Source organism: Ranitomeya imitator, chromosome 6 (assembly GCF_032444005.1).
Source record: "Ranitomeya imitator isolate aRanImi1 chromosome 6, aRanImi1.pri, whole genome shotgun sequence".
Lineage (NCBI taxonomy): Eukaryota > Metazoa > Chordata > Amphibia > Anura > Dendrobatidae > Ranitomeya > Ranitomeya imitator.
Genome location: NC_091287.1, coordinates 400,117,201 through 400,144,748, shown reverse-complemented (window position 1 = coordinate 400,144,748; position 27,548 = coordinate 400,117,201). Strand labels below are relative to the sequence as shown.

Sequence of the window (27,548 nt, the reverse complement as noted above, 5' to 3'; positions counted from 1 at the left end):
CTGTTTCTTCCCCCAGATCTTGCATATCTTTCCGTTGGTGGCGTAGTGGTTTGCGCATGCCCATCTTCTGAATCCACTGGGCAGGAGAAGAAAAAACGCGCGATCTGCGCTATTTCCCTGGTGATCTGTGGGGGCGGCCATCTTCCTGAGGCCGCGCGTGCGCATATGGAGTCCTCTGCTGCCCGGGGCTTCAGGAAAATGGCCACGGGATGCCGCGCGTGCGCAGATGGAGATCGCGGCGGCCATTTTCCTGAAGCCGAGATGCGAACTCGGCTTCAGGAAAATGGCCGCCGCGATCTCCATCTGCGCACGCGCGGCATCCCGTGGCCCAGTGGATTCAGAAGATGGGCATGCGCAAACCACTACGCCACCAACGGAAAGATATGCAAGATCTGGGGGAAGAAACAGCGATGTCGCCACGCCCATATGACCTGACCAGCCTGATTGACAGGCGAAAACGGCGACTTTGGTAAGTTATTTCGGCAGCATAGGTGGGGAATCAGGGTACACAAAATACACTATAGTAACGCACAGCTCAGGCCCTATTTAACAGTATTTTATCTCGTACTGAAAAAACGGGGTGACAGGTTCCCTTTAAAAATTATCGCAGCTACACACATATAAAATCAAACCCATTTCATGCGCAAATGTCGTTAGCCATTGCATACAGATTAATGGCTGGATCAGCTTTAAATATCCTTTTTTTTTGTGATCACATGACAACAAGAAACCTATAAAACCTGGTACAACGTACTTCACACAGATGAGTAATAATAACACAGGTTTACAAAAAAAAAAAATGTTTAATGTGCCAAGGTTTGTTTTTTTTTAAATAGATTTAGGGTATTTTGAGGGTGCTTTAATCAAGCCTTATTCCATTTATCTGAGAGAGAGTTTGAGACTCTATAGACGAAGGATCTCATTTACTTATTAAAAATTAACGTTTAATCAAATATTTAAAAGAATTATCACAATACAAGAGATGAGCTAAAAATAACTAAGTAAATAAGGTGCTCAATGCTATCAGTATTTTCAAAAGCTTGCAAGGATTAAATGCAAAATCAGAGCTCCAAACTTATTAACACGAACAGAATACCTAGGTTGAAAAGATGCTCAGTGCTATCGGTATTTTCTGCAGCTTGCAAAGAGTATATGTACAATGAGAGCTCCAAGCATAGTAGTTCTCCAAAATGCATGCAGTACATTTATATAGTGCTCAATATAACCAGTGCTCAACAACAATGGTTCGATCTCTCCTCACTTCTTTCTGTATGCGCTTAGTTACTGCTGGATTGAAAGACCGGGCTAACAGCTTACAAAAAGGGGTTCTTTTCTACTGTCCCTGTTGTGTCCAGTGTAGCTCCCGCCTTTACAAGGGGAGTACCGAAGTGTATATCCTACAAACAAACGTACCCCTACAAAAAAAAATCCCTCCCGACGCGTTTCAACCTTATTCATGAGTTCTCCTCAGGGAAGTGTACATGCAGGAGGGCAATGGCTCTAACAGTTCCAAAGGTAGTAAACAAAATTAGGTATAGAGCCAGGCGTGCAGTGGCACCATAAGCCTAGCTTAAATATAGAAGAATTGTGAAGGGTGCTGCATTCCTTCATAAAAATTGGAATTCTGGGGCATGCTTGGTGTTGCACAGATACCCCCACCGATAGCATTACCTTTCATTAGGAGTCTCTCTCTCTCTTTATATATATATATATATATATATATATATATATATATATATATACACTTGCACCTTTAACCCCTTCATGACACTGGAATCTTCCATTTTTCCGTGTTCGTTTTTCACTCCCCCCCCCCCCCCCCCTTCCCGGAGCCATAACTTTTTTATTTTTCTGTCAATATGGCCATTTGAGGGCTTATTTTTTGCGGGACGAGTTGTACTTTTGAATGACATCATTGGTTTTACCATGACATGTACTAGAAAAGGGGCAAAAAATTCCAAGTGCGGTGAAATTGCAAAACAAAATTGCAATCCCAAGCGTGTTTTTTGTTTGGCTTTTTTGCTAGGTTCAGTAAATGCTAAAGCTGACCTGCCATTATGATTCTCCAGGTCAGTAAGAGTTCATAGACTCCAAACATGTCTAGTTTTTTTTATATCTAAGTGGTGAAAAAAATTCCAAACTTTGCTAAAAAAAAAAAAAATTGCGCCATTTTCCAATACCTGTAGCGTCTCCATTTTTCGTGATTTGGGGTCGACTGAGGGCTTATTTTTTGCGTGCCGAGCTGACTTTTTAGTGACACCATTTTGGTGCAGATATGTTCTTTGGATCACTCATTATTGCATTTTAATGCAATGTCGCAGCGACCAAAAAAACGTAATTTTGGCGTTTCAATTTTTTCTCTCGCTACGCCATTTAGCGATCAGGTTAATCCTTTTTTTTCTTGATTGATCGGGTGATTCTGAATGCGGCGATACTAAATATGTGTATATTTGATTTTATTTTTATTATTTTGAATGAGGTGAAAGGGGGGTGATTTAAACTTTTATATTTTTTTATTTATTTCATATTTTTTAAACATTTTTTTTAACTTTTGCTATGCTTCAGTAGCCTCCATGGGAGGCTAGAAGCTGGCATAGCCTGATCAGCTCTGCTACATAGCAGCGATCATCAGATCACTCCTATGTAGCTTAATTGCAGGCTTGCTATGAGCGCCGACCACAAGGTGGCGCTCACAGCAGGCCGGCATCAGTAACCATAGAGGTCTCAAGCAGGGGGGATCTGACCTCGGACGTACTATCCCGTCCGAGGTCAGAAAGAGGTTAATGTTCACCGCATTCCAGGTGTGTGATCCCGCACTTTCTATCCAGTTAAACCAGGGATCCACTTGGTATAAGTGCAAACCAGATGGGATAGCATGTTGTTGCAGAACTCTCTGTTAGCCTTGTAAGTGTTTTTTGAATTTGTAATAAATTAACAAAAATTTCAAGTGTCACCAGCAAAGCATCTCCACACCATTGCATCTCCTTGCTTCATTGAGGGCAGCACATATGTAGGAATCATCCACTCATATTTTTTGCGTCTCACAAAGAAGTGTTGGTTAGTTCCAAAAATCTCAACTTTTGATGCATCAGACCTCAGTACACATTTCTACTAATCTAATGTACTGTTATTGTGTTGCTTGGCCCAAACAAGTCTCTTCTTCTAGTTTGCCGTCCTCAGCATATCTTTGCAGCAATTAAACCATAAAGGTCTGCTTCTCACCTTCACCTTTGGACAGTTGACTTTGAGATGTGTCTGCTAGCTTCCTTTATGAGGTGCTTTGAATTTGTATTGTCTGTGACTGGTAACTCATATTAACTTATCCTCTGCAGCAGAGGTCATTTTGGTCTTCCTCTTGGGGCACAACTCATGAGAGAGTAAGGTGCCCAAGACAGTAATCATGGGTGAGAGGCTGCTGTGTTCCCACACCATGGCACCCTACAAATAAACGGTGTGTCGATTCTCCTGTACCATGTGTGTGGTGTGTAACACTCATGTTTTGGTCGCAGGTCTCTGCTGTCTTCGTTTCATCAGCTTCTGGAACCGCAGCACACACATTAGGGGACATCAAATTCGTTTTATAATAAAGAAACTTACTTAACTGTCCATTTTCATCATAATGAGACATGCAGTATTGAGCACAAACTTTTCCATTTTAAAAATCCATAGCACAACTCGTTCTGATGTCCGCTGCTCATTCGCCCTGAGCTATCCTCTTCCTGTCTGGCATCTCTGAACTCTGGGATATTCCGTCTCGCTCTGCAGCTTCCATGAGTCCCGTCCCAACTCCCTTATGCAATTATGCATCCAACTTCCTCTCCTAGGAAGATATTGAGGCACTCTTCTCAGTACCTCAGTTGGACCATACATCCCGGATATTCCAGGAATCTGCGCTTTGAGCTTATAGCTGACGTTCTCTTTCTGCTGAACAGCTCATACCCTTGGACCTCAAACTACTGCTTGCTCCATCCATCCAATCTCTTAATCTCGCTCACTAACCAGCAAGTGTTCCCCTGTTAACTGCCTTTCTCTCCCCAACTGGAGCTGTTCCTGAACACATTAACTGTTTCTAGCCTAAACCTTTCTACATCCTGAACTTATTATGCCCACCACTGCACTATACCTAATCTTATCTTATAGCTAAATCTTAAATAATGTCCTATGTACTAATCTTATCCTTTCCCTATATTTAATGCATTTATCAGAATACATTGAATCATCCACATATTATAGCAATACATTAACCGTGCACCTTGGTGCCTATAAGGTTCTATGCAATAAAAAACACTTTTTCGTATACACAGGTTATAACCGTTTTTCTAATCAACGGAGAAGTACATGATTGTCCCAGCCATCCTCTTGCAAGAGCAAGTTTCATTATAGTGATAGATGGTTTTCATGAAAAGCACTGGAAATTTTCAAGATTCTGGCAAATTTTCAGATTGACTGGCCTTTTATGGCCGGGATCACACATACGCGAGATACGGCCGAGTGTCGCAGGTGAAAACCCAGCTCTGGCGCCGGCACTCCGGAGCGGAGTGTGCAGCTCCATGTATTGCTGTGTGGCTGCACGTTCCGCTCCGGAGTGCCGGCGCCAGAGCTTGGTTTTCACCTGCGAGACTTGGCCGTATTTCGCGTATGTGTGATCCCAGCCTTAAAGTAATAATGGATTGTCACTAGTTCTTAGTTGAATGGTTCTTGCCACATTCTGGCTTACAACAGTTGTGTAAAAGGGCTCAGTATTGTATGGTGATATGTACCAACTGCCCCTGAAAAACACCTGAAGGCCTGAGAGTCCACAAATGAACTCTTGATGAGCCATTCATTGAAAGCAATTCCAAGTGATTACCTCATGAAGCTAGTTGAGAAAATGACAAGGAGGCGTCAGCCTGTCATCAAAGCAAAAGGGGGATTCTTTAATTTTTCTAAGGTTTACTACACATTCTGGTTTGTTTTATACATGATTCCATACACCTGGTGCATGTGTAACAAATGTCCTTCCAAAATGCAGGAAACTGTATTCATGTGAATGTAATTTACCATAGCAAAAATTAAATTATGGTGGTCACTTTACAGCTTTTCCATATAAACAGAGCCAGCAGCACACTTCTACTCATAGGGGTAGCCTAAAGTGCTGCTCCGCTGGAAAGACAAATGAATGGGCTATGACACTAAATCAGCAATGTGGCCGCTTCATTCTCAAGATCAGTGAGGATCTCATAACACTTATTCCTGCCAACAAAAGTGATAATATATTTTAGTAATTTCTATCACTTTATAAGATGTGAAAACACCAACATTAATGCAGACTCCAGACTCAACCACAACATTTTTACAGACCACAGACCAGAGTAAAACACTATTTAGACCCAAAATGAAACACCTAAATTAGTGAGGACCCTAGATCAGACCACAAGATTATTTCAAACCCAGGACTAAAAGTAAATGCTGGAGACACAATAGCGATTTTAAAATCGGTCCGATTTTGATGCAGGAGAGTCGGACGAGTGTAATGCAAGTGTCATGCGAGTGTCATGCATTTTCTATGTGAGTACAATCCGATTTTTCACAACTAGCATCCGATTTACATCAGAATGCAGTGCGATTGCTATCAGACTGCAATGCGATTTTAACATGAGATTTTACATACAGCAATTCTCTGTCATTTACACTTCGTTTTCAAACGAAATATTCTTCAAAACACATACAAACACACATATATATACATACAGCTCTGGCAAAAATTAAGAGACCACTGCAAAATGTTCAGTTTGCTGATTTTTCTCTTTATAGGTATATTTTTGAATAAAATGTAAATTGTTCTTTTAGTCTATAAACTTCTGAGAACATGTCTCCAATTTTCCAAGCAATAAATTTTGTATTTTTTTCTGAGAAGGATCCAAGAAGTATTGTTTCTCCTTGCGGAGAGTGACATGTTAAGCATGTCGAGGTGAGGAGACTTAAAGCCGCAATCCCCCTCTGGGAAATATGCAAATTGTGTCTTCAGAGAGGAAGAGGACTAGAACTCTAGTGCCACCTATTGGAAGTAGTTATCCTAACAGTCAATGTCGACCCTTTAACGAGCCCTGTCACATGACTTAGGATAAAAGCCAAACCAGAATCTCAATTTGAGGTACCCAAAAACACAGTGTCTGCAAATTGAGATTCTGGTTTGGCTTTTATCCTAAGTCATGTGACAAGGCTCGTTAAAGGGTCGACATTGACTGTTAGGATTGCTACTTCCAATAGGTGGCACTAGAGTTCTAGTCCTCTTCCTCTCTGAAAAAAACAATTTGCATATTTCTGAGGAGAAATAGTCAAAATTTAAAAAAAAACAAAAAAGACCTGTGCTTTCAGACCTCAAATAATGCAAAGAAAACAAGTTCATAATCATTTAGAAACAGCAATACTAATGTTTTAACTCAGGAAGAGTTCAGAAATCTATATTTTGTGGAATAACCATGATTTTTAATCACAGCTTTCATGCGTCTTGGCATGTTGTCCACCAGTCTTTCACACTGCTTCTGGCACAAAAATTTAAGCGGTTCTTCTTTGTTTGATGGCTTGTGATTATCCATCGTCCTCTTAATTACATTTGAGAGGTAAAATACCGCGCTACGAAGAAAATCTCATGGGAGTTAAGGGTTCAATTGTCTGGAAATGAATAAGCAGGAGGTACTGGTGAGCTCTACAGAGTGAATCACTAGCTGTTCGGTCACACTTATGACATCCTACTATGTATGTACTTATACATGTACTTATGTGTATGTACTTATATTCAATCATCCCTATGTTAATCATGCGTTGCCAGACTAGCATACATACGTGTTTCACATACCTTGGTAGCGTGTGGAATCTACCGTATATACTCGAGTATAAGCCGACCCCCCTAATTTTGCCACAAAAAACTGGGAAAACTTATTGACTCGAGTATAAGCCTAGGGTAGAAAATGCAGCAGCTACGGGTGAATTTTAAAAATAAAAATAGATGCTCCATACCGTTCATTATTGCCCCATAGATGCTCCATATACAACTGTGCTATATAGAATGCTCTGCACCGTTCATTATTGCCCCATAGATGCTCCTTATAAAGCTGTGCCATATAGAATGCTCTGCACCGTTGATTATGGCCCCATAGATGCTCCTTATAAAGCTGTGCCATATAGAATGCTCTGCACCGTTGATTATGGCCCCATAGATGCTCCTTATAATGCTGTGCCATATATAATGCTCTGCACCTTTGATTATGGCCCCATAGGTGCTCCTTATAAAGCTGTGCCATATATGCTCTGCACCTTTGATTATGGCCCCATAAATGCTCCTTATAATGCTGTGCCATATATGCTCTGCACCTTTGATTATGGCCCCATAGATGCTCCTTATAATGCTGTGCCATATATGCTCTGCACCTTTGATTATGGCCCCATAGATGCTCCTTATAATGCTGTGCCATATATAATGCTCTGCACCTTTGATTATGGCCCCATAGGTGCTCCTTATAATGCTGTGCCATATATGCTCTGCACCTTTGATTATGGCCCCATAAATGCTCCTTATAATGCTGTGCCATATATGCTCTGCACCTTTGATTATGGCCCCATAGATGCCCCTTATAATGCTGTGCCATATATGCTCTGCACCTTTGATTATGGCCCCATAGATGCTCCTTATAATGCTGTGCCATATATGCTCTGCACCTTTGATTATGGCCCCATAGATGCCCCTTATAATGCTGTGCCATATATGCTCTGCACCTTTGATTATGGCCCCATAGGTGCTCCTTATAATGCTGTGCCATATAGAATGCGGCTGCAATAAAAAAAAAAAATCACATACTCACCTCTCTTCTCAGGACACCAGCGCTTTCAATAATTACCTGCTCCTCTGCGGCTCCGTCTCCAGCACTGACACTCAGCAGAGGGCGCGCACTGACTACGTCACAGCGCCCTCTAACCTGAGCGTCACTGCTAGAGGACGCTGCAGACGGAGCCGCACCGGAGCGAGGAGCAGGTAATTATAGCGCTGCGCTCCCCTTACCTGCTGCGGCGCGGTCCCTGCAGTCCCTGGCTTCTCCGGCGCTGCAGCTTCTTCCTGTAATTGAGCGGTCACATGGCACCGATCATTTACAGCAATGAATATGCGGCTCCTCCCCTATGGGGGTGGAGCCGCCTATTCATTTCTGTAATGAGCGGTGCCATGTGACCGCTCAGTACAGGAAGAATCTGCAGCGCCGGAGAAGCCAGGGACTGCAGGGACCGCGCTGCAGCAGGTAAGTATAACTACACAGCCCCCGCTCCCCCTCCCCTGCCGACACCCGGGTATATGACTCGAGTATAAGCCGAGATGGGGACTTTCAGCCCAAAAAAATGGGCTGAAAATCTCGGCTTATACTCGAGTATATACGGTAATACTGTGTGGAAGTGCTCCAGCATGTGTTGTTTGTGCAGCCCGTACTTGTGGGTCTCTGCAGAACCGAGGCAGGTATGCACGTACCCGGTGTAGCCTTTAGGCGGAGCAATGAGTGGAGGGGAAAGTGCGAAGTGAGTAGAGCCAGAGGCGCCCTAGCCGGCGGCGTCCCTGGATACACACGGAGATATAAAAAAATGAAGAAAGACGCGGCAACACTCACCGATCCTGTAAAGCGGGCTTTACCTCTTTATTCAAGTAAGTGTGAGACCATCTTCACGGCACGGGGGAAACAAAATGAAGGAGGTGAGCGGGGGAGAGGACAACAGCCGTTTCGCGCCTACACCGGCGCTTCTACGGGTCCACACTGGAAGGGAACCACGTCGGGTGAGAAAAGCACAAAGGCTCCGCCCCCCACAGCGTGTATCCCGTCCAGAGCAGGCAGAGAACAGGTGCATATCAAGGGAACAATTACCAGAGTGAAAATTAAAATCAATTACAGAAACGTAAATATACAAATATTGAACATGCACATATAAGATCACGAGATCTCTGTGGAAAAATAAGACACAAGTACATAGAACTTACATAATATGGAGACTATACGTAATGAGACTTTGAAGTAACTTCCAAGTTGTTATCCTATCTATATCTTACCTTATACATCAAAACTATTGTTATAAAGATGTTTATGCTAATATAAAATGTAGAAAAAACATGTTTTAAATACTGATTTATATTACAAATATGGCACAGTGTTGGCGGTGTATGAGATGCAAGTGTCATAGAAGATATCATAAAAAAACGGACATATCAATTTTTTCATTGAGGCCAGCTGGTCCTGTGGCCTTAGTTTTCATTATCCACAGTGCCTCACGTTGCAACAATAATTTATGAAGATCTCCTCCTTGTCTAGGTAAGGAAACCTTTTCAATTCCTGCGAACGTTAAAACATTAGGGTTTCCTGCATGGCTCTCTCTGACATGTTGAATAAGTCTAGGGACACCTTTACCGGTCTCAATAGATTTTTGATGTTCTCTGAAACGTGTAAAAAGTTTTCTGATGGTCTTCCCTATATAAAACCTTCTGCACGGACAAAAAATAACGTAAACTATATAGTTAGTCCTGCAGGTAATTAATTGTTTAACTTGGTGTCTAACGGGACCAATATGTAAGACGGGAGTCTGTATGTGAAAACGGCAATATTTGCATTGTCCACATCTATGATTCCCTTTGGGGGTTAACTGCTCTAACCAAGTGTACCCATCATTTGTTATGCGGTTACGGACCAGCACATCTCTAACTCTTTTCCCCCTTCTATTGGTGACAAGAGGGCCTTCTACAGCTATCTTAGCTAATTCTCTGTCTCCTTCCAAAATATGCCAATGCTTCCTTATGGTGGATCTAATTTCCCTATCCATGGAACTGTATTGAAAGCAGAAGGTAAATCTGCGAGGGGGACTATTATTGGGGTTCATTCGTTGTGAATTTGTATTAACCCTTTTAATGGCGGTTCCTAGAATATCTTCAGGGTACCCTCTATCCCGAAATCGTTGACATAGATTCTCTGACTGTTCTTTGAACCCTCTGGCTGTGTTGTTAATCCTTTTAGTCCTCAGCAACTGACTGTAAGGTAGTGACTTTTTAACATGGGGGGGGTGGAAACTGTCAAAATGAAGTAAAGAATTAACCGCAACCGATTTGCGAAACACTGAGGTACATAATTTCTCTTCTTGGATGTGAATAGCAACATCCAAGTATTCTAGTTTATCACCACCAAAGTTAGAAGTAAAGGACATCCCCATGGTGTTCTTTGTGTTCAAGAAGTCAACAAACAGATTGAAAGCGTCCTCAGTGCCATCCCATACAAGGAATACGTCATCTATGTACCTAAGATAAACTCTAATGTGTTTCAGAAAAATATTCAATTGTGAGTATACATAGTCTTCTTCGAATACAGCCATATAAAGATTGGCAAAAGTACATGCAGCCGGGGTCCCCATGGCAGTCCCGGTGATCTGCCTGTACCATTCATCTTGAAAAGTAAAAATATTGTGAGTCAAAATAAAAAGAAGACTCTCACATACGAAATCTACATAATTTTTACTCTTGTCTGTGGTCTCAAGAATTCTCCTAATAGATTGAATGCCTAAATCTTGCAGGATGTTAGTGTACAGGCTGATCACATCAAGGGATGCCAGGGAGAACCCCGGCTGCCAAACCAAATTCTGTACACATTTCAGAAAGGAATCCGTATCCTTAATGTACGAGGGGACGTCTTTCAATAAAGGACGCAGAAGCCAGTCAATGTATTGAGAAAGGGGTTCAGTTAACGCTCCAATCCCTGACACAATTGGTCTCCCAGGGGGTGAGGTGACCGATTTGTGTACTTTGGGGAGATAGTACCAATGAGGTTTAATGGGGAATTGTGGTAGTAATTTTTCCGCCTTATTTTGTGTGATAACTTTATTCTCTACCGCTCGTCTAAGAAGAGAGCGGAGTTCCTCTTTGAATTTAAGTGTATAATCCTTCTTTAACGGGAGGTAGGTAGAAATGTCAGATAATTGTCGCCGTGCTTCGGTGATATAAGCTTCTCTTGGTATAAGGACGATTTTACCTCCTTTATCCGCTGGGCGTATTATGACATCAGACCAGCTAGTCATCTCCTTTAGTGCCTCATTTTCAGCCACAGACAAATTTGTCGATGCCTTTTTATACAATATGGCTTCTATGTCTTTCAACACTAATGTCTCGAAGAGATCTATCACATTCCCAGGAGAGGAAGGAGGCATATAGGTGGACGAAACACCCCCCAGAAAAGGACTATGGGAATCGGAGATGCTAATATCCTGATCAGATGTAGCACCAGTAATGCTTAAGAGAAGAGCAGCATCTTCTCGCATATCTGCCAGAGTTTCATCTGTACTACCCGCCATAAAACCCAGTGTTCCCACCTAGCAGGGTCGTTCACCTTCCCATGCTACAGTATCCGTAGTTCTGGAGGAAAAGAATTTATGTAGATGAACCTTCCTTATGGCTTTGAACAGATCGATCTGGAAGACAGAGAAATCAAACGACTCGGGTATACAATAGTTTAAACCCTTTGAGAGTAATGATAGGTGTGCCGGCTCCAAAATACGTGAGGTTAAATTAACGACATAATCACTAGGGTCCGATGTAGAAGTTGTTCCTATCTCCAAGAGACAGTTTTTCTCTTGTTCCGCCATCTTGGGATGGTATTTGCGCTGGCTCCTTCGTGTCTTCCTTCTAAAGGGACAGCGGAGGTGGTTGCGATTTCTGATATGACTTCCTCAGAGGAGTCAATTGTATTAAGGCCATTTTCACTCAGGCTCGAGTCTGATTCGGTGGTGAGATAATCTCTCCTCGTACCTGGATTCCTTTTTTGGAATCTTCTTTTTTTACGTTTCATTTGGGTAGAGCTTCCTTCTTGATTCCATGTTTCTCTATTATCTCTAGTTTTATTTTGAGTTTTATTCCAAGTAAAAATTTTTCCTGATTCATAATCATTTTTATCTCGCAGGAATTTGTCCCGTTTCTTGGCTTTAATATCGACTTGCATCAATGTCAACTTAGTGTCTAATTTTTTATTAAATATTGTCCATTGACTCTCAGTCAATCTGCTCTTTAATTCAGATTGTGTTTTTAAAATCTCAGCATTAACAGTCTCATAGTTTTGTATATTGGATTTTAGGACCAATTTTAATAAATCCTGGGAGCATTGGATCATAATATTCTCCCACTCCAGTCTCAAAGCAGTATCATTATTGAAATGGGCTATGTCTTTCCAGACACGCAGTCCTCTAGGGACTCGTCCACAGTCTATGTACGATTGTAAAGAGTTGTTAGTCCAGAATAATCTAATCTCTCTTTCAGAGAGATTAGTTAACTTAAATTCCAATGATTTCGTGCTTAGCATCTGCACCTCCTCCACCCGCTCACATTCATTAAAGTAATTACTAGCATCCTCCCGGCCGGCTTGTAGGCTTGACCGCACAGGGATTGGCTCCGATTCCATCATGAAGTAACAATAAAACTTCCAATTCAAAGTCAGTGAAACACCATAAACTCACATCAAAGCGTGCGTGCTGAAGAAACAACAAGTCCAATGTACAAAACGAAAAAATAGAAAGCAGCACAGCCCGATGTAGAGTGACCAGATGGAGTCACTGCGGGAACCACTGAGCTCAGCATGCACAGTGAGGTGCACGCGTCCAAGGCACAGCAAACATGTAGATCAAAAAATGAAGAAAGACGCGGCAACACTCACCGATCCTGTAAAGCGGGCTTTACCTCTTTATTCAAGTAAGTGTGAGACCATCTTCACGGCACGGGGGAAACAAAATGAAGGAGGTGAGCGGGGGAGAGGACAACAGCCGTTTCGCGCCTACACCGGCGCTTCTACGGGTCCACACTGGAAGGGAACCACGTCGGGTGAGAAAAGTACAAAGGCTCCGCCCCCCACAGCGTGTATCCCGTCCAGAGCAGGCAGAGAACAGGTGCATATCAAGGGAACAATTACCAGAGTGAAAATTAAAATCAATTACAGAAACGTAAATATACAAATATTGAACATGCACATATAAGATCACGAGATCTCTGTGGAAAAATAAGACACAAGTACCCAAATGAAACGTAAAAAAAGAAGATTCCAAAAAAGCAATCCAGGTACGAGGAGAGATTATCTCACCACCGAATCAGACTCGAGCCTGAGTGAAAATGGCCTTAATACAATTGACTCCTCTGAGGAAGTCATATCAGAAATCGCAACCACCTCCGCTGTCCCTTTAGAAGGAAGACACGAAGGAGCCAGCGCAAATACCATCCCAAGATGGCGGAACAAGAGAAAAACCGTCTCTTGGAGATAGGAACAACTTCTACATCGGACCCTAGTGATTATGTCGTTAATTTAACCTCACGTATTTTGGAGCCGGCACACCTATCATTACTCTCAAAGGGTTTAAACTATTGTATACCCGAGTCGTTTGATTTCTCTGTCTTCCAGATCGATCTGTTCAAAGCCATAAGGAAGGTTCATCTACATAAATTCTTTTCCTCCAGAACTACGGATACTGTAGCATGGGAAGGTGAACGACCCTGCCAGGTGGGAACACTGGGTTTTATGGCGGGTAGTACAGATGAAACTCTGGCAGATATGCGAGAAGATGCTGCTCTTCTCTTAAGCATTACTGGTGCTACATCTGATCAGGATATTAGCATCTCCGATTCCCATAGTCCTTTTCTGGGGGGTGTTTCGTCCACCTATATGCCTCCTTCCTCTCCTGGGAATGTGATAGATCTCTTCGAGACATTAGTGTTGAAAGACATAGAAGCCATATTGTATAAAAAGGCATCGACAAATTTGTCTGTGGCTGAAAATGAGGCACTAAAGGAGATGACTAGCTGGTCTGATGTCATAATACGCCCAGCGGATAAAGGAGGTAAAATCGTCCTTATACCAAGAGAAGCTTATATCACCGAAGCACGGCGACAATTATCTGACATTTCTACCTACCTCCCGTTAAAGAAGGATTATACACTTAAATTCAAAGAGGAACTCCGCTCTCTTCTTAGACGAGCGGTAGAGAATAAAGTTATCACACAAAATAAGGCGGAAAAATTACTACCACAATTCCCCATTAAACCTCATTGGTACTATCTCCCCAAAGTACACAAATCGGTCACCTCACCCCCTGGGAGACCAATTGTGTCAGGGATTGGAGCGTTAACTGAACCCCTTTCTCAATACATTGACTGGCTTCTGCGTCCTTTATTGAAAGACGTCCCCTCGTACATTAAGGATACGGATTCCTTTCTGAAATGTGTACAGAATTTGGTTTGGCAGCCGGGGTTCTCCCTGGCATCCCTTGATGTGATCAGCCTGTACACTAACATCCCGCAAGATTTAGGCATTCAATCTATTAGGAGAATTCTTGAGACCACAGACAAGAGTAAAAATTATGTAGATTTCGTATGTGAGAGTCTTCTTTTTATTTTGACTCACAATATTTTTACTTTTCAAGATGAATGGTACAGGCAGATCACCGGGACTGCCATGGGGACCCCGGCTGCATGTACTTTTGCCAATCTTTATATGGCTGTATTCGAAGAAGACTATGTATACTCACAATTGAATATTTTTCTGAAACACATTAGAGTTTATCTTAGGTACATAGATGACGTATTCCTTGTATGGGATGGCACTGAGGACGCTTTCAATCTGTTTGTTGACTTCTTGAACACAAAGAACACCATGGGGATGTCCTTTACTTCTAACTTTGGTGGTGATAAACTAGAATACTTGGATGTTGCTATTCACATCCAAGAAGAGAAATTATGTACCTCAGTGTTTCGCAAATCGGTTGCGGTTAATTCTTTACTTCATTTTGACAGTTTCCACCCCCCCCATGTTAAAAAGTCACTACCTTACAGTCAGTTGCTGAGGACTAAAAGGATTAACAACACAGCCAGAGGGTTCAAAGAACAGTCAGAGAATCTATGTCAACGATTTCGGGATAGAGGGTACCCTGAAGATATTCTAGGAACCGCCATTAAAAGGGTTAATACAAATTCACAACGAATGAACCCCAATAATAGTCCCCCTCGCAGATTTACCTTCTGCTTTCAATACAGTTCCATGGATAGGGAAATTAGATCCACCATAAGGAAGCATTGGCATATTTTGGAAGGAGACAGAGAATTAGCTAAGATAGCTGTAGAAGGCCCTCTTGTCACCAATAGAAGGGGGAAAAGAGTTAGAGATGTGCTGGTCCGTAACCGCATAACAAATGATGGGTACACTTGGTTAGAGCAGTTAACCCCCAAAGGGAATCATAGATGTGGACAATGCAAATATTGCCGTTTTCACATACAGACTCCCGTCTTACATATTGGTCCCGTTAGACACCAAGTTAAACAATTAATTACCTGCAGGACTAACTATATAGTTTACGTTATTTTTTGTCCGTGCAGAAGGTTTTATATAGGGAAGACCATCAGAAAACTTTTTACACGTTTCAGAGAACATCAAAAATCTATTGAGACCGGTAAAGGTGTCCCTAGACTTATTCAACATGTCAGAGAGAGCCATGCAGGAAACCCTAATGTTTTAACGTTCGCAGGAATTGAAAAGGTTTCCTTACCTAGACAAGGAGGAGATCTTCATAAATTATTGTTGCAACGTGAGGCACTGTGGATAATGAAAACTAAGGCCACAGGACCAGCTGGCCTCAATGAAAAAATTGATATGTCCGTTTTTTTATGATATCTTCTATGACACTTGCATCTCATACACCGCCAACACTGTGCCATATTTGTAATATAAATCAGTATTTAAAACATGTTTTTTCTACATTTTATATTAGCATAAACATCTTTATAACAATAGTTTTGATGTATAAGGTAAGATATAGATAGGATAACAACTTGGAAGTTACTTCAAAGTCTCATTACGTATAGTCTCCATATTATGTAAGTTCTATGTACTTGTGTCTTATTTTTCCACAGAGATCTCGTGATCTTATATGTGCATGTTCAATATTTGTATATTTACGTTTCTGTAATTGATTTTAATTTTCACTCTGGTAATTGTTCCCTTGATATGCACCTGTTCTCTGCCTGCTCTGGACGGGATACACGCTGTGGGGGGCGGAGCCTTTGTGCTTTTCTCACCCGACGTGGTTCCCTTCCAGTGTGGACCCGTAGAAGCGCCGGTGTAGGCGCGAAACGGCTGTTGTCCTCTCCCCCGCTCACCTCCTTCATTTTGTTTCCCCCGTGCCGTGAAGATGGTCTCACACTTACTTGAATAAAGAGGTAAAGCCCGCTTTACAGGATCGGTGAGTGTTGCCGCGTCTTTCTTCATTTTTTGATCTACATGTTTGCTGTGCCTTGGACGCGTGCACCTCACTGTGCATGCTGAGCTCAGTGGTTCCCGCAGTGACTCCATCTGGTCACTCTACATCGGGCTGTGCTGCTTTCTATTTTTTCGTTTTGTACATTGGAGATATAAAAAGGTGGCCGCTGTTGCGCAGTCGCATGACTACGAAGTGACGTCACAGGACAATGGAGTAGCAGAAGGGTAAAAAATAACCGACGCATTATGGATATTGGTCCCCCATGGCTAAAACCGTCAGCACTCAGCCGGCCCAGAAAAGGCGCATCTCTAAGATGCGCCAATTCCGGCACTTAGCCTTGCTCTTTCCACTTGCCCTGTAGCAGTCGCCAGTGAGGTAATAGTTGTGGGGTTAATGTCACCTTTGTATTGTAAGCCCGGATTAATAATGGGATTATGTCATTAATAATAGTAATAGGACACCTATCCATTACTAATCCTATAGTTGTCATAGATTAAATAAAAATACAGGATAAAAATATCAGCTCTCAGCCCCCCAGAAAAATGCATCTCTGAGATGCGCCAATCCTGGCCTCACTCTTCCCACTTGTCCTGTAGTGGTGAAAAATGGGGAGATATTTGGGGGGGTTGATGTCACTTTTATATTGTCAGGTGACATTGAGTCCCGAGGTTAGAAATAAGATATTTAAGTTGAGAATAAAAGAGTAATAAATTATGGATTCTGCCATATTCCTTTCAAACTGGCTCTATCCACTTTCTATACTTTCAGAAACAAAGAAAGCTTAACTTACGGACACCTCTATATCAGAGATTATGCCCTGTGTTATTGAATAATACTTATAAAGCTAATACTAAAATACAAAACTATCAAAAGAAATATAGGTTTATATAATTGTCTAAATCAGGGGTGGGGAACCTCAGGCCCCCGGGCCATTTATGGCGCTCAATTACTTTTTATCAGACCCCCTAGCAGATTCTCAGGGACCGCATTTTTAGGCAGGGAGGTGTTTTTTGATTACAACCAGCTCATTAACTTCTTCTTGCTCTGTTAGCACACACATGCAGTGCTCACTACTGAACACTAAAGGGCATGCAATGAAAGATTAGGTCCTGAAACCAGTGCCAGAGTCAGGATGCACTTTGTGGGCAGAGTTTGTATGGCCCCTGAAGGATGGTATAAATATCCAAATGGCCCTTGGCAGAAAAAAGATTCCCCACCCCTGGTGGGGAATAATCAAAGCAAAGTATAACATATTTACCATAGCAGGAGTATATTATAAGGATGTATAACTTTGCAAACACTGATCGATAATTATATAAAACAAAGTTTAGTTCAGGTGCTTTAATGTCCATTAACACTTAGTATCCTGTTTACACGGGCCGACCCTGCTTCAGATATGCCCTGCATGATTCATAATAGATAATTCAGAGTGAATAGACTTCCATTGTTGTCTACAGTGCAAGTCCTGTTTACAAAGGATCTGTGCGCAGCCAATAACATTCATCTTTTGTGCAGCACGAAAGATCATTTCACATTCACCTTAGGAATTAGCATTTTCCTTGTTCATCTGGTGACCGACAGTCTGTTAAGACTTCATGATAATCTTATAGTGTAAATGGACCCGTACTCTTTATCTTAATCCTTATAAATGATGTAATATTTTGTGACAAATTAACATGACGGTACATAGTAAGTCATAATACCCCTTGTTACATCTGTAATGCAAATGTGTCATATAAGAGAGAAGGGAAATGGGAGTATTTTTTCATTATGTGTTCTATTGCTCTATATATTGTAGGTTATTACTGTGGCCATGGCACGACTTCGTTCATTGGGGAGAACATCTGCAGTTCATTTTTTCCTTTCGAAAGTGGAATCATTTGTCATTTCTTTGTTTTCTCATGTGTATTGCAGTTCACTGGCAGCCAGTATAAAAGGCAGCTCATAGTTATCTCCTAGTGTGTCTGAGTAGTCGCTGCTTTCACGTGTTACTACAGTTAGGGAATCTCCTGATGATGGCCATCTTGGCATTGCTTTATTTTAACATGGCTTTTACATACTGTAGTCCACACAGAACACCATGACAAGACTACTGGTTTATAATGAGAGTGGATTGGTTGTGTTAAATCTGAATGAAACCTCTGGCTTGGATCCACGGTTTTCAGAAGGCGTTAAGAGCGTGATAATGCTACTTATTTCTTTACTGATGATGGTGACAATTTTTGGTAATATTCTCGTTATGGTAGCTTTCATTGTGGACAAGAGTCTTAGGACTCAAAGTAACTTTTTTCTTCTCAATTTAGCAATTTGTGATTTTTTTATAGGTAATAATATTCGTTTATCTTCAATACATATCTATCCAAGGCAATATGAATGAGGCAAAAATTGATCTAGATGTTTTTTCATCTCACTAACATCTCTGCAGTTGAAAAATGCATGAGGTTCAGTGTGAAGATGAGCAGCACATTTCTTAATTAGTAGATACGGAAAAGAGAAAATATAACACACTAGTTTGGGAACCCGATATATAGACATTCAAGACTCACAGGATTGTGGTCTTCAATATGACTACCTATTGGGTTTTTGATCAGAAACCTTTTGAAAAATAGCATTGTATAATTTTTATTATACTATAGTTATCAATGCATTGTATATCAATACATGTGTTAAGGAGTAGAATATGAATGCAGTATATCATTTTTTACACCATGTGGATGGCATCACTTACCTGGGGAGAAGATGGCTCCAGGATGCACTACAGGAAGAATTCAAGCTGGAGGAACATTAAACTCTGCCCGATGTTCTGCTGGGAATTTTAGTTCCTGGCATCTTAGGCTATGTTCATATTTGCGGTGCGTCGGGCGCAACCGCGGCGACGCATGCGCCATGTGCCCCTATATTTAACATGGGGGGCGCATGGACATGCGTTGTGTTGCGTTTTGTGACGCATGCGTTTTTTGGGCGCAAGCGTCAGGGTGCAGAGGACGCTGCTTGTTGCATTTTTTGCGCTATAAAAATGAACGCATGCGTCACAAAACGCAGCGTTTTGCATGCGTTTTTGCGTGCGTTGCGTCGCCGACGCAGGACACAACAACGCAAATGTGAACGTAGCCTAAGTGGATGTTACTTTGACATGTACCTCCTACTTGAACCTCCAATAGATCAAGCATTTTTATACATCGTTATGGCAATGAGATGTTGACTAGGTCTCCAATTTCCAGATCTCAATAAAATTGAGCATCTGTCCAGTTCATGAAGGTCATTTTATAGGATGTACATTTTTTTACATTTCATCTGTAATTTTTTTTCTAAATTATTTTTCTTTCACTTCCTACAAACAAAGGAGAAGGTCCCACAAATAATTTTTTGTGAGTTAACCTTCAAAGACCAGAATCCAGCCTTTTTTCATATGAGAAGTCTTCTTACAGAAACATGTAAAAGTAGGGATGTGTATGAGCCGCAGGAAAGAATTTGAAAATAATTATTAATAATTAATTGAATTTACAACCATTGATGTCAATTGTTCCTTTATTTTTTCTTATTTCATTCTACAATATATTGCATATGTGTAAAATTATACATTTCTATAATTGCCTACTCCATGTTTTATGTTTTGCTCTAGGTGCATTTAACGCCCCTTTGTATGTGCTATATTTACTTACTGGGAAATGGATGCTTGGAAAACATATCTGCAAGCTGTGGTTAATTACAGATTATTCAATGAGCACTGCCTCAGCATTTAATATTGTTCTAATCAGCTACGATAGATTCCTTTGTGTGACAAAAGCCGTAAGTTATTCATCACTAATTATGTTTAATATTTTAAAGAGAACCTATCAGTCGGTAGGTTTTACTTTCACAAACCATACACATCTGTGCTAAGTCACTGTAGTCCAGAATGAATGTATACCTTTTGTTTTTGTAATCCTTTTTTGCGTTACAATGTAATACTCTGTCCAATTCTTGAAGTTACATCTCTCCTACCTTTTTTCAATTTTCCTCTCCCGTCGCTATCTAACAGGTCATATTCTCTCAATGATCTATCTCATGCAGACACCGTCACTCCCCGCACCAGTTGTCTACTCAGAGAAGGTGGTGCATGCATAGATTCATAGTCCTGATCCTGTGTCATCAGGATTTTACTGCACATGCACCGCCACCAGGAGTGACGGCTCCTGAACAAAATTTCCAGCGGGGATGCAAGTCACTCAGATATAAGAGTAACCTGTCACTCAAGGAGCAAAGGATGGTGGCAGACAGGGAAAATTGGGAAGAAGATGGAGAGCTTTATGTGCAAAGCCAAGCTCCCCATAAACACCCATCCACCGTGCAATTGTGGGTTTTTTGCATAACAATTGGGAAGAAAACTTTGAAAAGCTAAGAAGGATCACAAAACATGAAGGCATCGATTCCTGATTACAATGATCTATAACATAGATTGCTTGGTTTGTGGTAATAAAACTGCTGTTCCCTTTAATGCACACATGAACAAGTTGGAGTATGCTTCATCAGAAACTCATATCATCTTCATCAGTTTTTTTAACCCTTTTCCTTTGCAGACAGTTTGCATTATTAGATTTGCGTTCCCCTCCCCTTCTTCCAAGAGCCATAACGTTTCGTAATTTTCTGTCAAAATGGCCATATGACCTGGGATTGTTATTTGCGGAACGAGTTGTACTTTTGAATGACATGATTCATTTTACCATACAATGTATTGAAAATTGGGGAAAAAAGGTATAAGATTGAGACCCTTAATTTTTTTATTTTTCTTTCAATGGAGCTATTTGAGGTCTTGTTTTTTTCACCCTAAACTGATGGTTTCATTGATACTGGATTGGGATACAAAAGACGAATTGTTAATTTCTTATTGCATTTTTTCCGATGTGGTTGTGATGAGAATTCAGGTGTTTTATTCTCTTTCAGTGTTTACCATATCTGTTAATTAATTTTATATTATGATAGACTGTACGTTAGTGAACACATCAGTACCAAATATGTTAACTCTTTTAATTTCTTTTTTTTAAATAGAGGAAAGAAGAGTGAATCGATTTTTTATCATTATTTTTAAAAACTTTTTTTTTTTACATTTTACTTACATTTGTTAGTTTCCTTATAGGACTTAAACCTGTGATCATTTGATTGCTTATACTATATACTGCAATATCATAGTATTGCAGTAAATAGTGGAAATCGTGATCTCAAGTACCAAGATGGCTATGATGCCATGTTAATCCACATGTGCCCCATGATCGCGATGTGGGGCCTGATCACAGCTGTTGTGTATGCGCAGAGGAACTCTGACACCCCAGGAGTCCGTCTGTCACAGTGGTATTGCCTTCCTCACGGGGAGGATGATGCCATGCCTGGAGACAAGAAGAATCCCATTAGCAGGTAACACTTACATGCAACATGTTTCTGACTCCAGGCCAGAAGGGGGAGCTCTAGTCCCAGTTTCAGGGGAGCTTCCATAGATATTCTGGCTGGAGGAGGAGTTAGGGTAGTCCGTGAGGAGAGCTGGAGCTCAGCAGACGTATGCTCTGCAGCTCCTGACAGGAGCAGATTGTAGGAGACAGTGAGGGGAGAAGGAGCAAGAGTGGAGAGAGGACCTGGAGTGGAGCTGCGAGGGACTCCCTCCAGGATCAGTGCAAGAAAGCGGAGGCCGGAATTCCGAGGTTGTGGAGATAACTGTATGCCCCACATCAGAAACCGGCGGGCAGGAGATTTCAAGTCTCCTGGCCACCATTACAACCGGCACAGCAGCAGATAGAGCCCAGAGTTACCATGAGAAGGGACACCTGTAAAAAGGCTCGAGTTGCCTGCCATGCAGGTAGTGTCCAACTAAAAGGACAGAGAGGGAGAGGACCTTGTGCAGAGCCTCGGGAAGCAAGGGACAGCATATACTGCACAGTAAGGAAGGCCCAACCCCACCTGGCTAGGGGGATTCCGAATCGTTTCCAGGCTGCCCGTACCCCACCATCACCCGTGATCTGTACCCTGGACTGTGGCTGAATACCACCAGTAAAAGGTAAAGACACTGCAACCTTGTGTCCTCCAATTCTTTTCTGCACTTCACCATCTATCATCCTTACCAACCACACTGGGAGCCCTGGTGACTAAGCTCTACCTGTGGGGAGTCATACCATCTAAGCTGCAATACCATCATCCCCAGTGGACCTCTTGGCCAAGTAACACAGGTGGCATCACGAGCATTACATTAGAGTTTATTCCCTTTGCCATTAACTCCCTTTAACTGGACATCCAGGGCCACGGACTGGGTCATTGCCACTGTGACCTTCCCTTTCAGAACTGAACCTGCCCGGTACCTAGTATCCCACGGTCCTAGCAGGTGCTCCACAACCTCTTCATTTTGGTGTCGCTGTCATAGATTGACAGACGCATTTAAATGGTTAACAGCAGCAATTAAAGCTCACATCCGGCTGCTGCTGTTAGACAATAGCTACTGCAGCGCACTCAGTGACCTAATATTTCCTGCTTTCTGCAGCTCATTGCGCTTCTTGTTTTTTAGTCTGCTAAGTTCTTGTACCCATCCAAAAAGACAAACAGCACAAGAAAGGAGCATAAATGGAGCACAAATTTTCATACTATGGACTTTGCTTTGTTTAACTAAATAACTCAGTCCAGGGCACCCTCTGAATCCTGTTTGATATGAATGCTCCGCAAAACATATTGTAAGCAGGCTCTAACTGTAATTAAAGTGTGGGGGATTTATTACAGATACCAGTCTATTGTACTGAAGCGGTGTCTACATAAGGCCACATTAAGATTAAGCTCTGTATAAATCATTCCTTCAAGGCCCCTATAAAAAATAAGCACACTGGGAGAAATGCATTAATACTGGGATATGATGTAAGCACTGTACCGTTCCCTCTAACCATCATACAGTGTACATCAGATACATTAATAGGTTTGCAATTCAAATAAGTCTAAATTGTCTAGAACCTACAAAGACACCAGTGAAGATTACGGATGAGTAGACCCATGGAAGTTTGGGTTCTGGTACCAGAACTGTATCCAAACTTGAACCAGAACCCAAACCCCATTGAAAACAATGAAACCCCCACTTTGGAGCAGGAAAATTCTGTCCCTCTCTCTTTCTCTACCTCTATCTCTCTCTCGAGTCCCTGGAACTCCGAACATTAAAACGGACTTCCTGGAGAAGTCCTTGTTTGGAGTTTACCATTATAACAGTAACTGTCTGGTACGAAACCCCAAACTTTTAAGTTCGGGTTCGCTAATCTCTATTATCAGAAACTAAATATAATTTTATTAACTTATAAATAAACCTGGACAACTGAAGATAAAATACAACACAACAACACAAAATACAACACAATAACAAAAGATTTATGAAAAACATAGGAGGTAGAAGAACACAGCATGTATCTAAAATGAAGTGTGCTAACCAATGTACATGAAGCAATATAATGCACAGGGTACATGCAAATATGGAAGTAATATTCAAGTGAGTAACTCCCCAAATAATAATGTCTACGATAGAGAAAAGGTATGGCAACATGTAGAACACACCAAGCACAATAATGAGTGCTATAAGGTGCAATTGCTGCCGTGCACTGATGAAATACCGTATTTTGCTGATAATAAGACACTCTTTTTTTAAAAAAATTTGGGCGGGAAATTGGGATGCGTCCTATAATCCGAATTGTAGCTGCGATGGAGCTTACCAACTGCGGTGGAGCGAGGTGCCAGGGTTGCTGCTGCTGCTGCCGGAAGCTTCTGGCGGCAACAGAGGACTCCAGGCTGGTACGATGAGGTGTTCAGTGGGGCAGGAGCTCCGCTGACATTTTGTGCAAGCCCGGAGTCCTGCATTTTCTATATTCTTCTATGCAGTGGACTCCTGGAAATTGGCCGCTGGAGGTGGCGTATGCCCAAATTGATATCTCAGCACCAATATCTCTTCTCCTGGGATCTAGACTCCTGAGATCTCAATTGCGCATGAGCGACCTCCGGCGGCAATTTTCCCAGAGTCCATCACATTAGAAAGTATGGAAGGTGCAGGGCTCCAGACTTTCATAAAATGTCAGCGAAGCCCCCACATCACTGAACACCTTATCGTACCGGCCTGGGGCCCACAGCCATGGCTCAACTCCTGCCTCTGCTGAACACCCCGTCCTACCATCCTGGAGCCCACAGCATCTCCTGCTTTTGTCAGCAGCAACCCTACCACATAGAACCTTGTTTCACCACCACTGCCCCCCAGGTAAGCTACTGCAAAAGCGGATTATAACACACACCATTTTATTAAAAAAACATTTTTTTCCTATTTTCCTCCCCAAAGCTTGGGATGCGTCTTAAAAACCGGTGCGTCTTATAATCCGCAAAATACGGTAAATAACTCATAAACTCATTAGGTGAATAGAAGTAAAATCCATAAGAGAGTGAAAATAACATTTTCATGAAAATGATCATTATAAATCCTGACCAGACTTCACCATGCCCAAAAGATTGCTGTGTGACCTCCAACTCACTTACCAACTCACTCACCAACGCACGTTTTGTAAATGCATCCTGTGGAAAACTATATTGTCTTAGCTTAGACCTGTCTATTATACATCTACCATTCTTTACTTATTACATAAATCACCAAAATTAGATTTACAGGTTAAATACTGATTCTCTGTCTGATGCTAAATGTCATATTTGTGACCATTAAGCAGAAAGTGTCTGTGCTTTTTGTATTTGGCAGCTGCTATATCGTTCTGTTCAGAAAAGACACGGTCAGACAGCTCTGAAGATGGCTTCCATCTGGGTAGTGTCTTTCCTACTATACGGTCCAGCCATCCTATTTTGGGAAGCAATTTTTGGTAAAAAAGAGATGGCTGAGAGTGAATGTATGCCCGCCTTTAGTGACTCCTGGTCTTTCTTCTTGGGCACATCAATATTTGATTTTATTCTTCCATTAATAAGTATTTCACATTTTAATCTAAGCATCTACTGGAGCATCACTAAACGTAGCAAGAAAAAAAGGCAACAGTCTGCTCCTCTATCATCTGCTCTCAGAGAAAATCATGGTAAACCTCCATACATTATAGCCACAACTCTAGTGCTGTCTACAGATCACATGAAGATTTCCGTTCCACTAAGAAAGAAAGTGAAGAAATCTCTCAGCCAATGTTTCCAAACAAAAGACACTTTACATATGGACAATGCATCTAATACTTTTAACATACATGTCCTTCACCTATCCAGGGACAAGAAGGTGGCCAAATCTCTCACAATTCTTGTTTGCATCTTTGCTATGTGCTGGGCCCCTATCACTTTTCTCATCAGTGTAAGAACTGCCTGCCGGGGAAACTGCATACCTTCTTATTGGTACGATATCACAGTCTGGATATTATACACAAATTCAGCTATCAACCCTATATTGTATCCATTGTGTCACAAGCGCTTCAGGAAAGCTTTCTCCATCATTTTTCATCTGAAAAAACAAAACAGTTAGTGTTTTTGGGTTAGAATGTAAAAAATAAAGGGATGAAGAAATTGCTTTTATATTTAGATTTTTCCTCAGTTTGCAGCACAAAAAAATACATTTAAACCGAATGAAATAAAAAACAAAATTGCTAAATAAAATTGCATGTATTTCAATCTTTATTCACTAGGGTAATTTTAAAGGAACCTTTAATTAGATTTAGGCTATTTGCGCACATTGCGTATTTGCTTGCAGAAATTTCTGCGAGGTTTTTGCATCGCTTGGCAGAAAAACACAGCTGAAAATAAGCGCGTTTTTGCATGCATTTTTCATGCGTTTTTTCTTTCGTTTTTGTAAATCCATAGAGCTAAATAAAAGATATATCATTAAAAAAAGAAAAAAAAGAATTGTGATGTATTTTTCTTTGTTCAACCTCTTCAGCCAGATGCCTCATTAATATTAAATAAAGACACACACAGTCACCAGCCTGTGTAGGAGCATTAACATAACTAACCTACATATGCTGTAACAAAACAGCAACTGTCAGAAATCTGTTTGAAATACAATATCTGTTTATTTAAAAGCTGTTTGCTTAGCCTTCACTGGCTAGTTTACAGGGGAACCCCAGATAAAATTGACATGGGGTTCCCCTATAAAATCGAACCAGCAAAGGCTAGGCAGACAGCTGCGGGCTGATATTAATAGCCTGGGAAGGGGCCATGGATATTGGCACCCCCAGGCTAAAAGCATCAGTTTTCAGCCTCCCCGGAAATGGCGCATCTTAAGAGCCTCACTCTTCCCACTTGCCCTGTAAAGGTGGCAAGTGTTGTTCATATTTCTTGGGTTGATGTCACCTTTGTATTGTTGGGTGACATCAAGCCCACAGGTTAGTAATGGATAGGCGTCTATAAGACACCTATCCATTAGTATCCCCATAGTGATATTGTATAAAAACACCGACACCCAGAATAAAGTCCTTTATTTGAAATAATCACACAGACTCCTTTATTGAATCTAAATTTACCATACTTACTGAATGCCTAATCCCCGACGCCCTCGACATCTGCAAACAATCAAAAAATAATAAACCAACATATAATACTATCCTGTCTGATGTAGTCCACTTAATACCAAGTGTCCCACAGCAATCTCACGTGTAGAACAGACCGCTGTACCCGGCCTCCGGCGATACACTGACAGGAGGTAATCGCTCCCGCAGTGTATCACTGATCAGCTCATGAACTCCAGTGAACTCTCACGGCGGCTCAGTGATACACTGTGGGAGTGATCACATCCTATCAGTGTATCGCCAGCGGCCGGGTCAGATCGACGTGGGACACTCGGTATTAAATGGACTACGGCGGAAAGGTGAGTATATGTTGGTTTATTATTTTTGATTGTTTGCAGGAGACTCGGGTATCGGGGATTAGGTGTTCGGTGAGTATGTATTGGGTATGTGAATACGTATGTACTTATGTACATGTTTTGATTTTTTTATAATTGAACACAGGCACCGGATGATGAGACTATTCCCCCATCATCGGCTCATGCTGTCTCTGTTATACGTGACAAAAGACATAGCCGGATGGGAGTAGTAGTCCCATCAGACGATGCCTGGGTACACACGTCGCATGGGTACACACAGACAGACACACACAGATAGAAACACACAGACAGACACACGCACATATTCTCCGCCCACACACAGACACACACATATTCTCCACCCACACAGAGACACACACACATATTCTTCGCCCACGCACAGAGACACACACATTCTCTGCCCACACACACAGACACACACATATTCTATGCCCAC

The 27,548-nt window shown here is 41.6% G+C and overlaps 1 protein-coding gene across 1 annotated transcript; it reads left to right on the top strand.

The window, feature by feature from the left end:
* Positions 1-13,256: 13,256 nt before the first annotated feature.
* Positions 13,257-25,756, top strand: LOC138643397 (histamine H3 receptor-like). The gene is made up of 5 exons (XM_069732312.1): positions 13,257-13,945; positions 14,037-14,105; positions 18,457-18,602; positions 19,901-20,067; positions 25,004-25,756. Exons 1-5 carry the CDS (start codon positions 13,257-13,259, stop codon positions 25,754-25,756), a joined length of 1,824 nt encoding a protein of 607 aa, XP_069588413.1.
* The last annotated feature ends 1,792 nt before the right edge of the window (positions 25,757-27,548 follow it).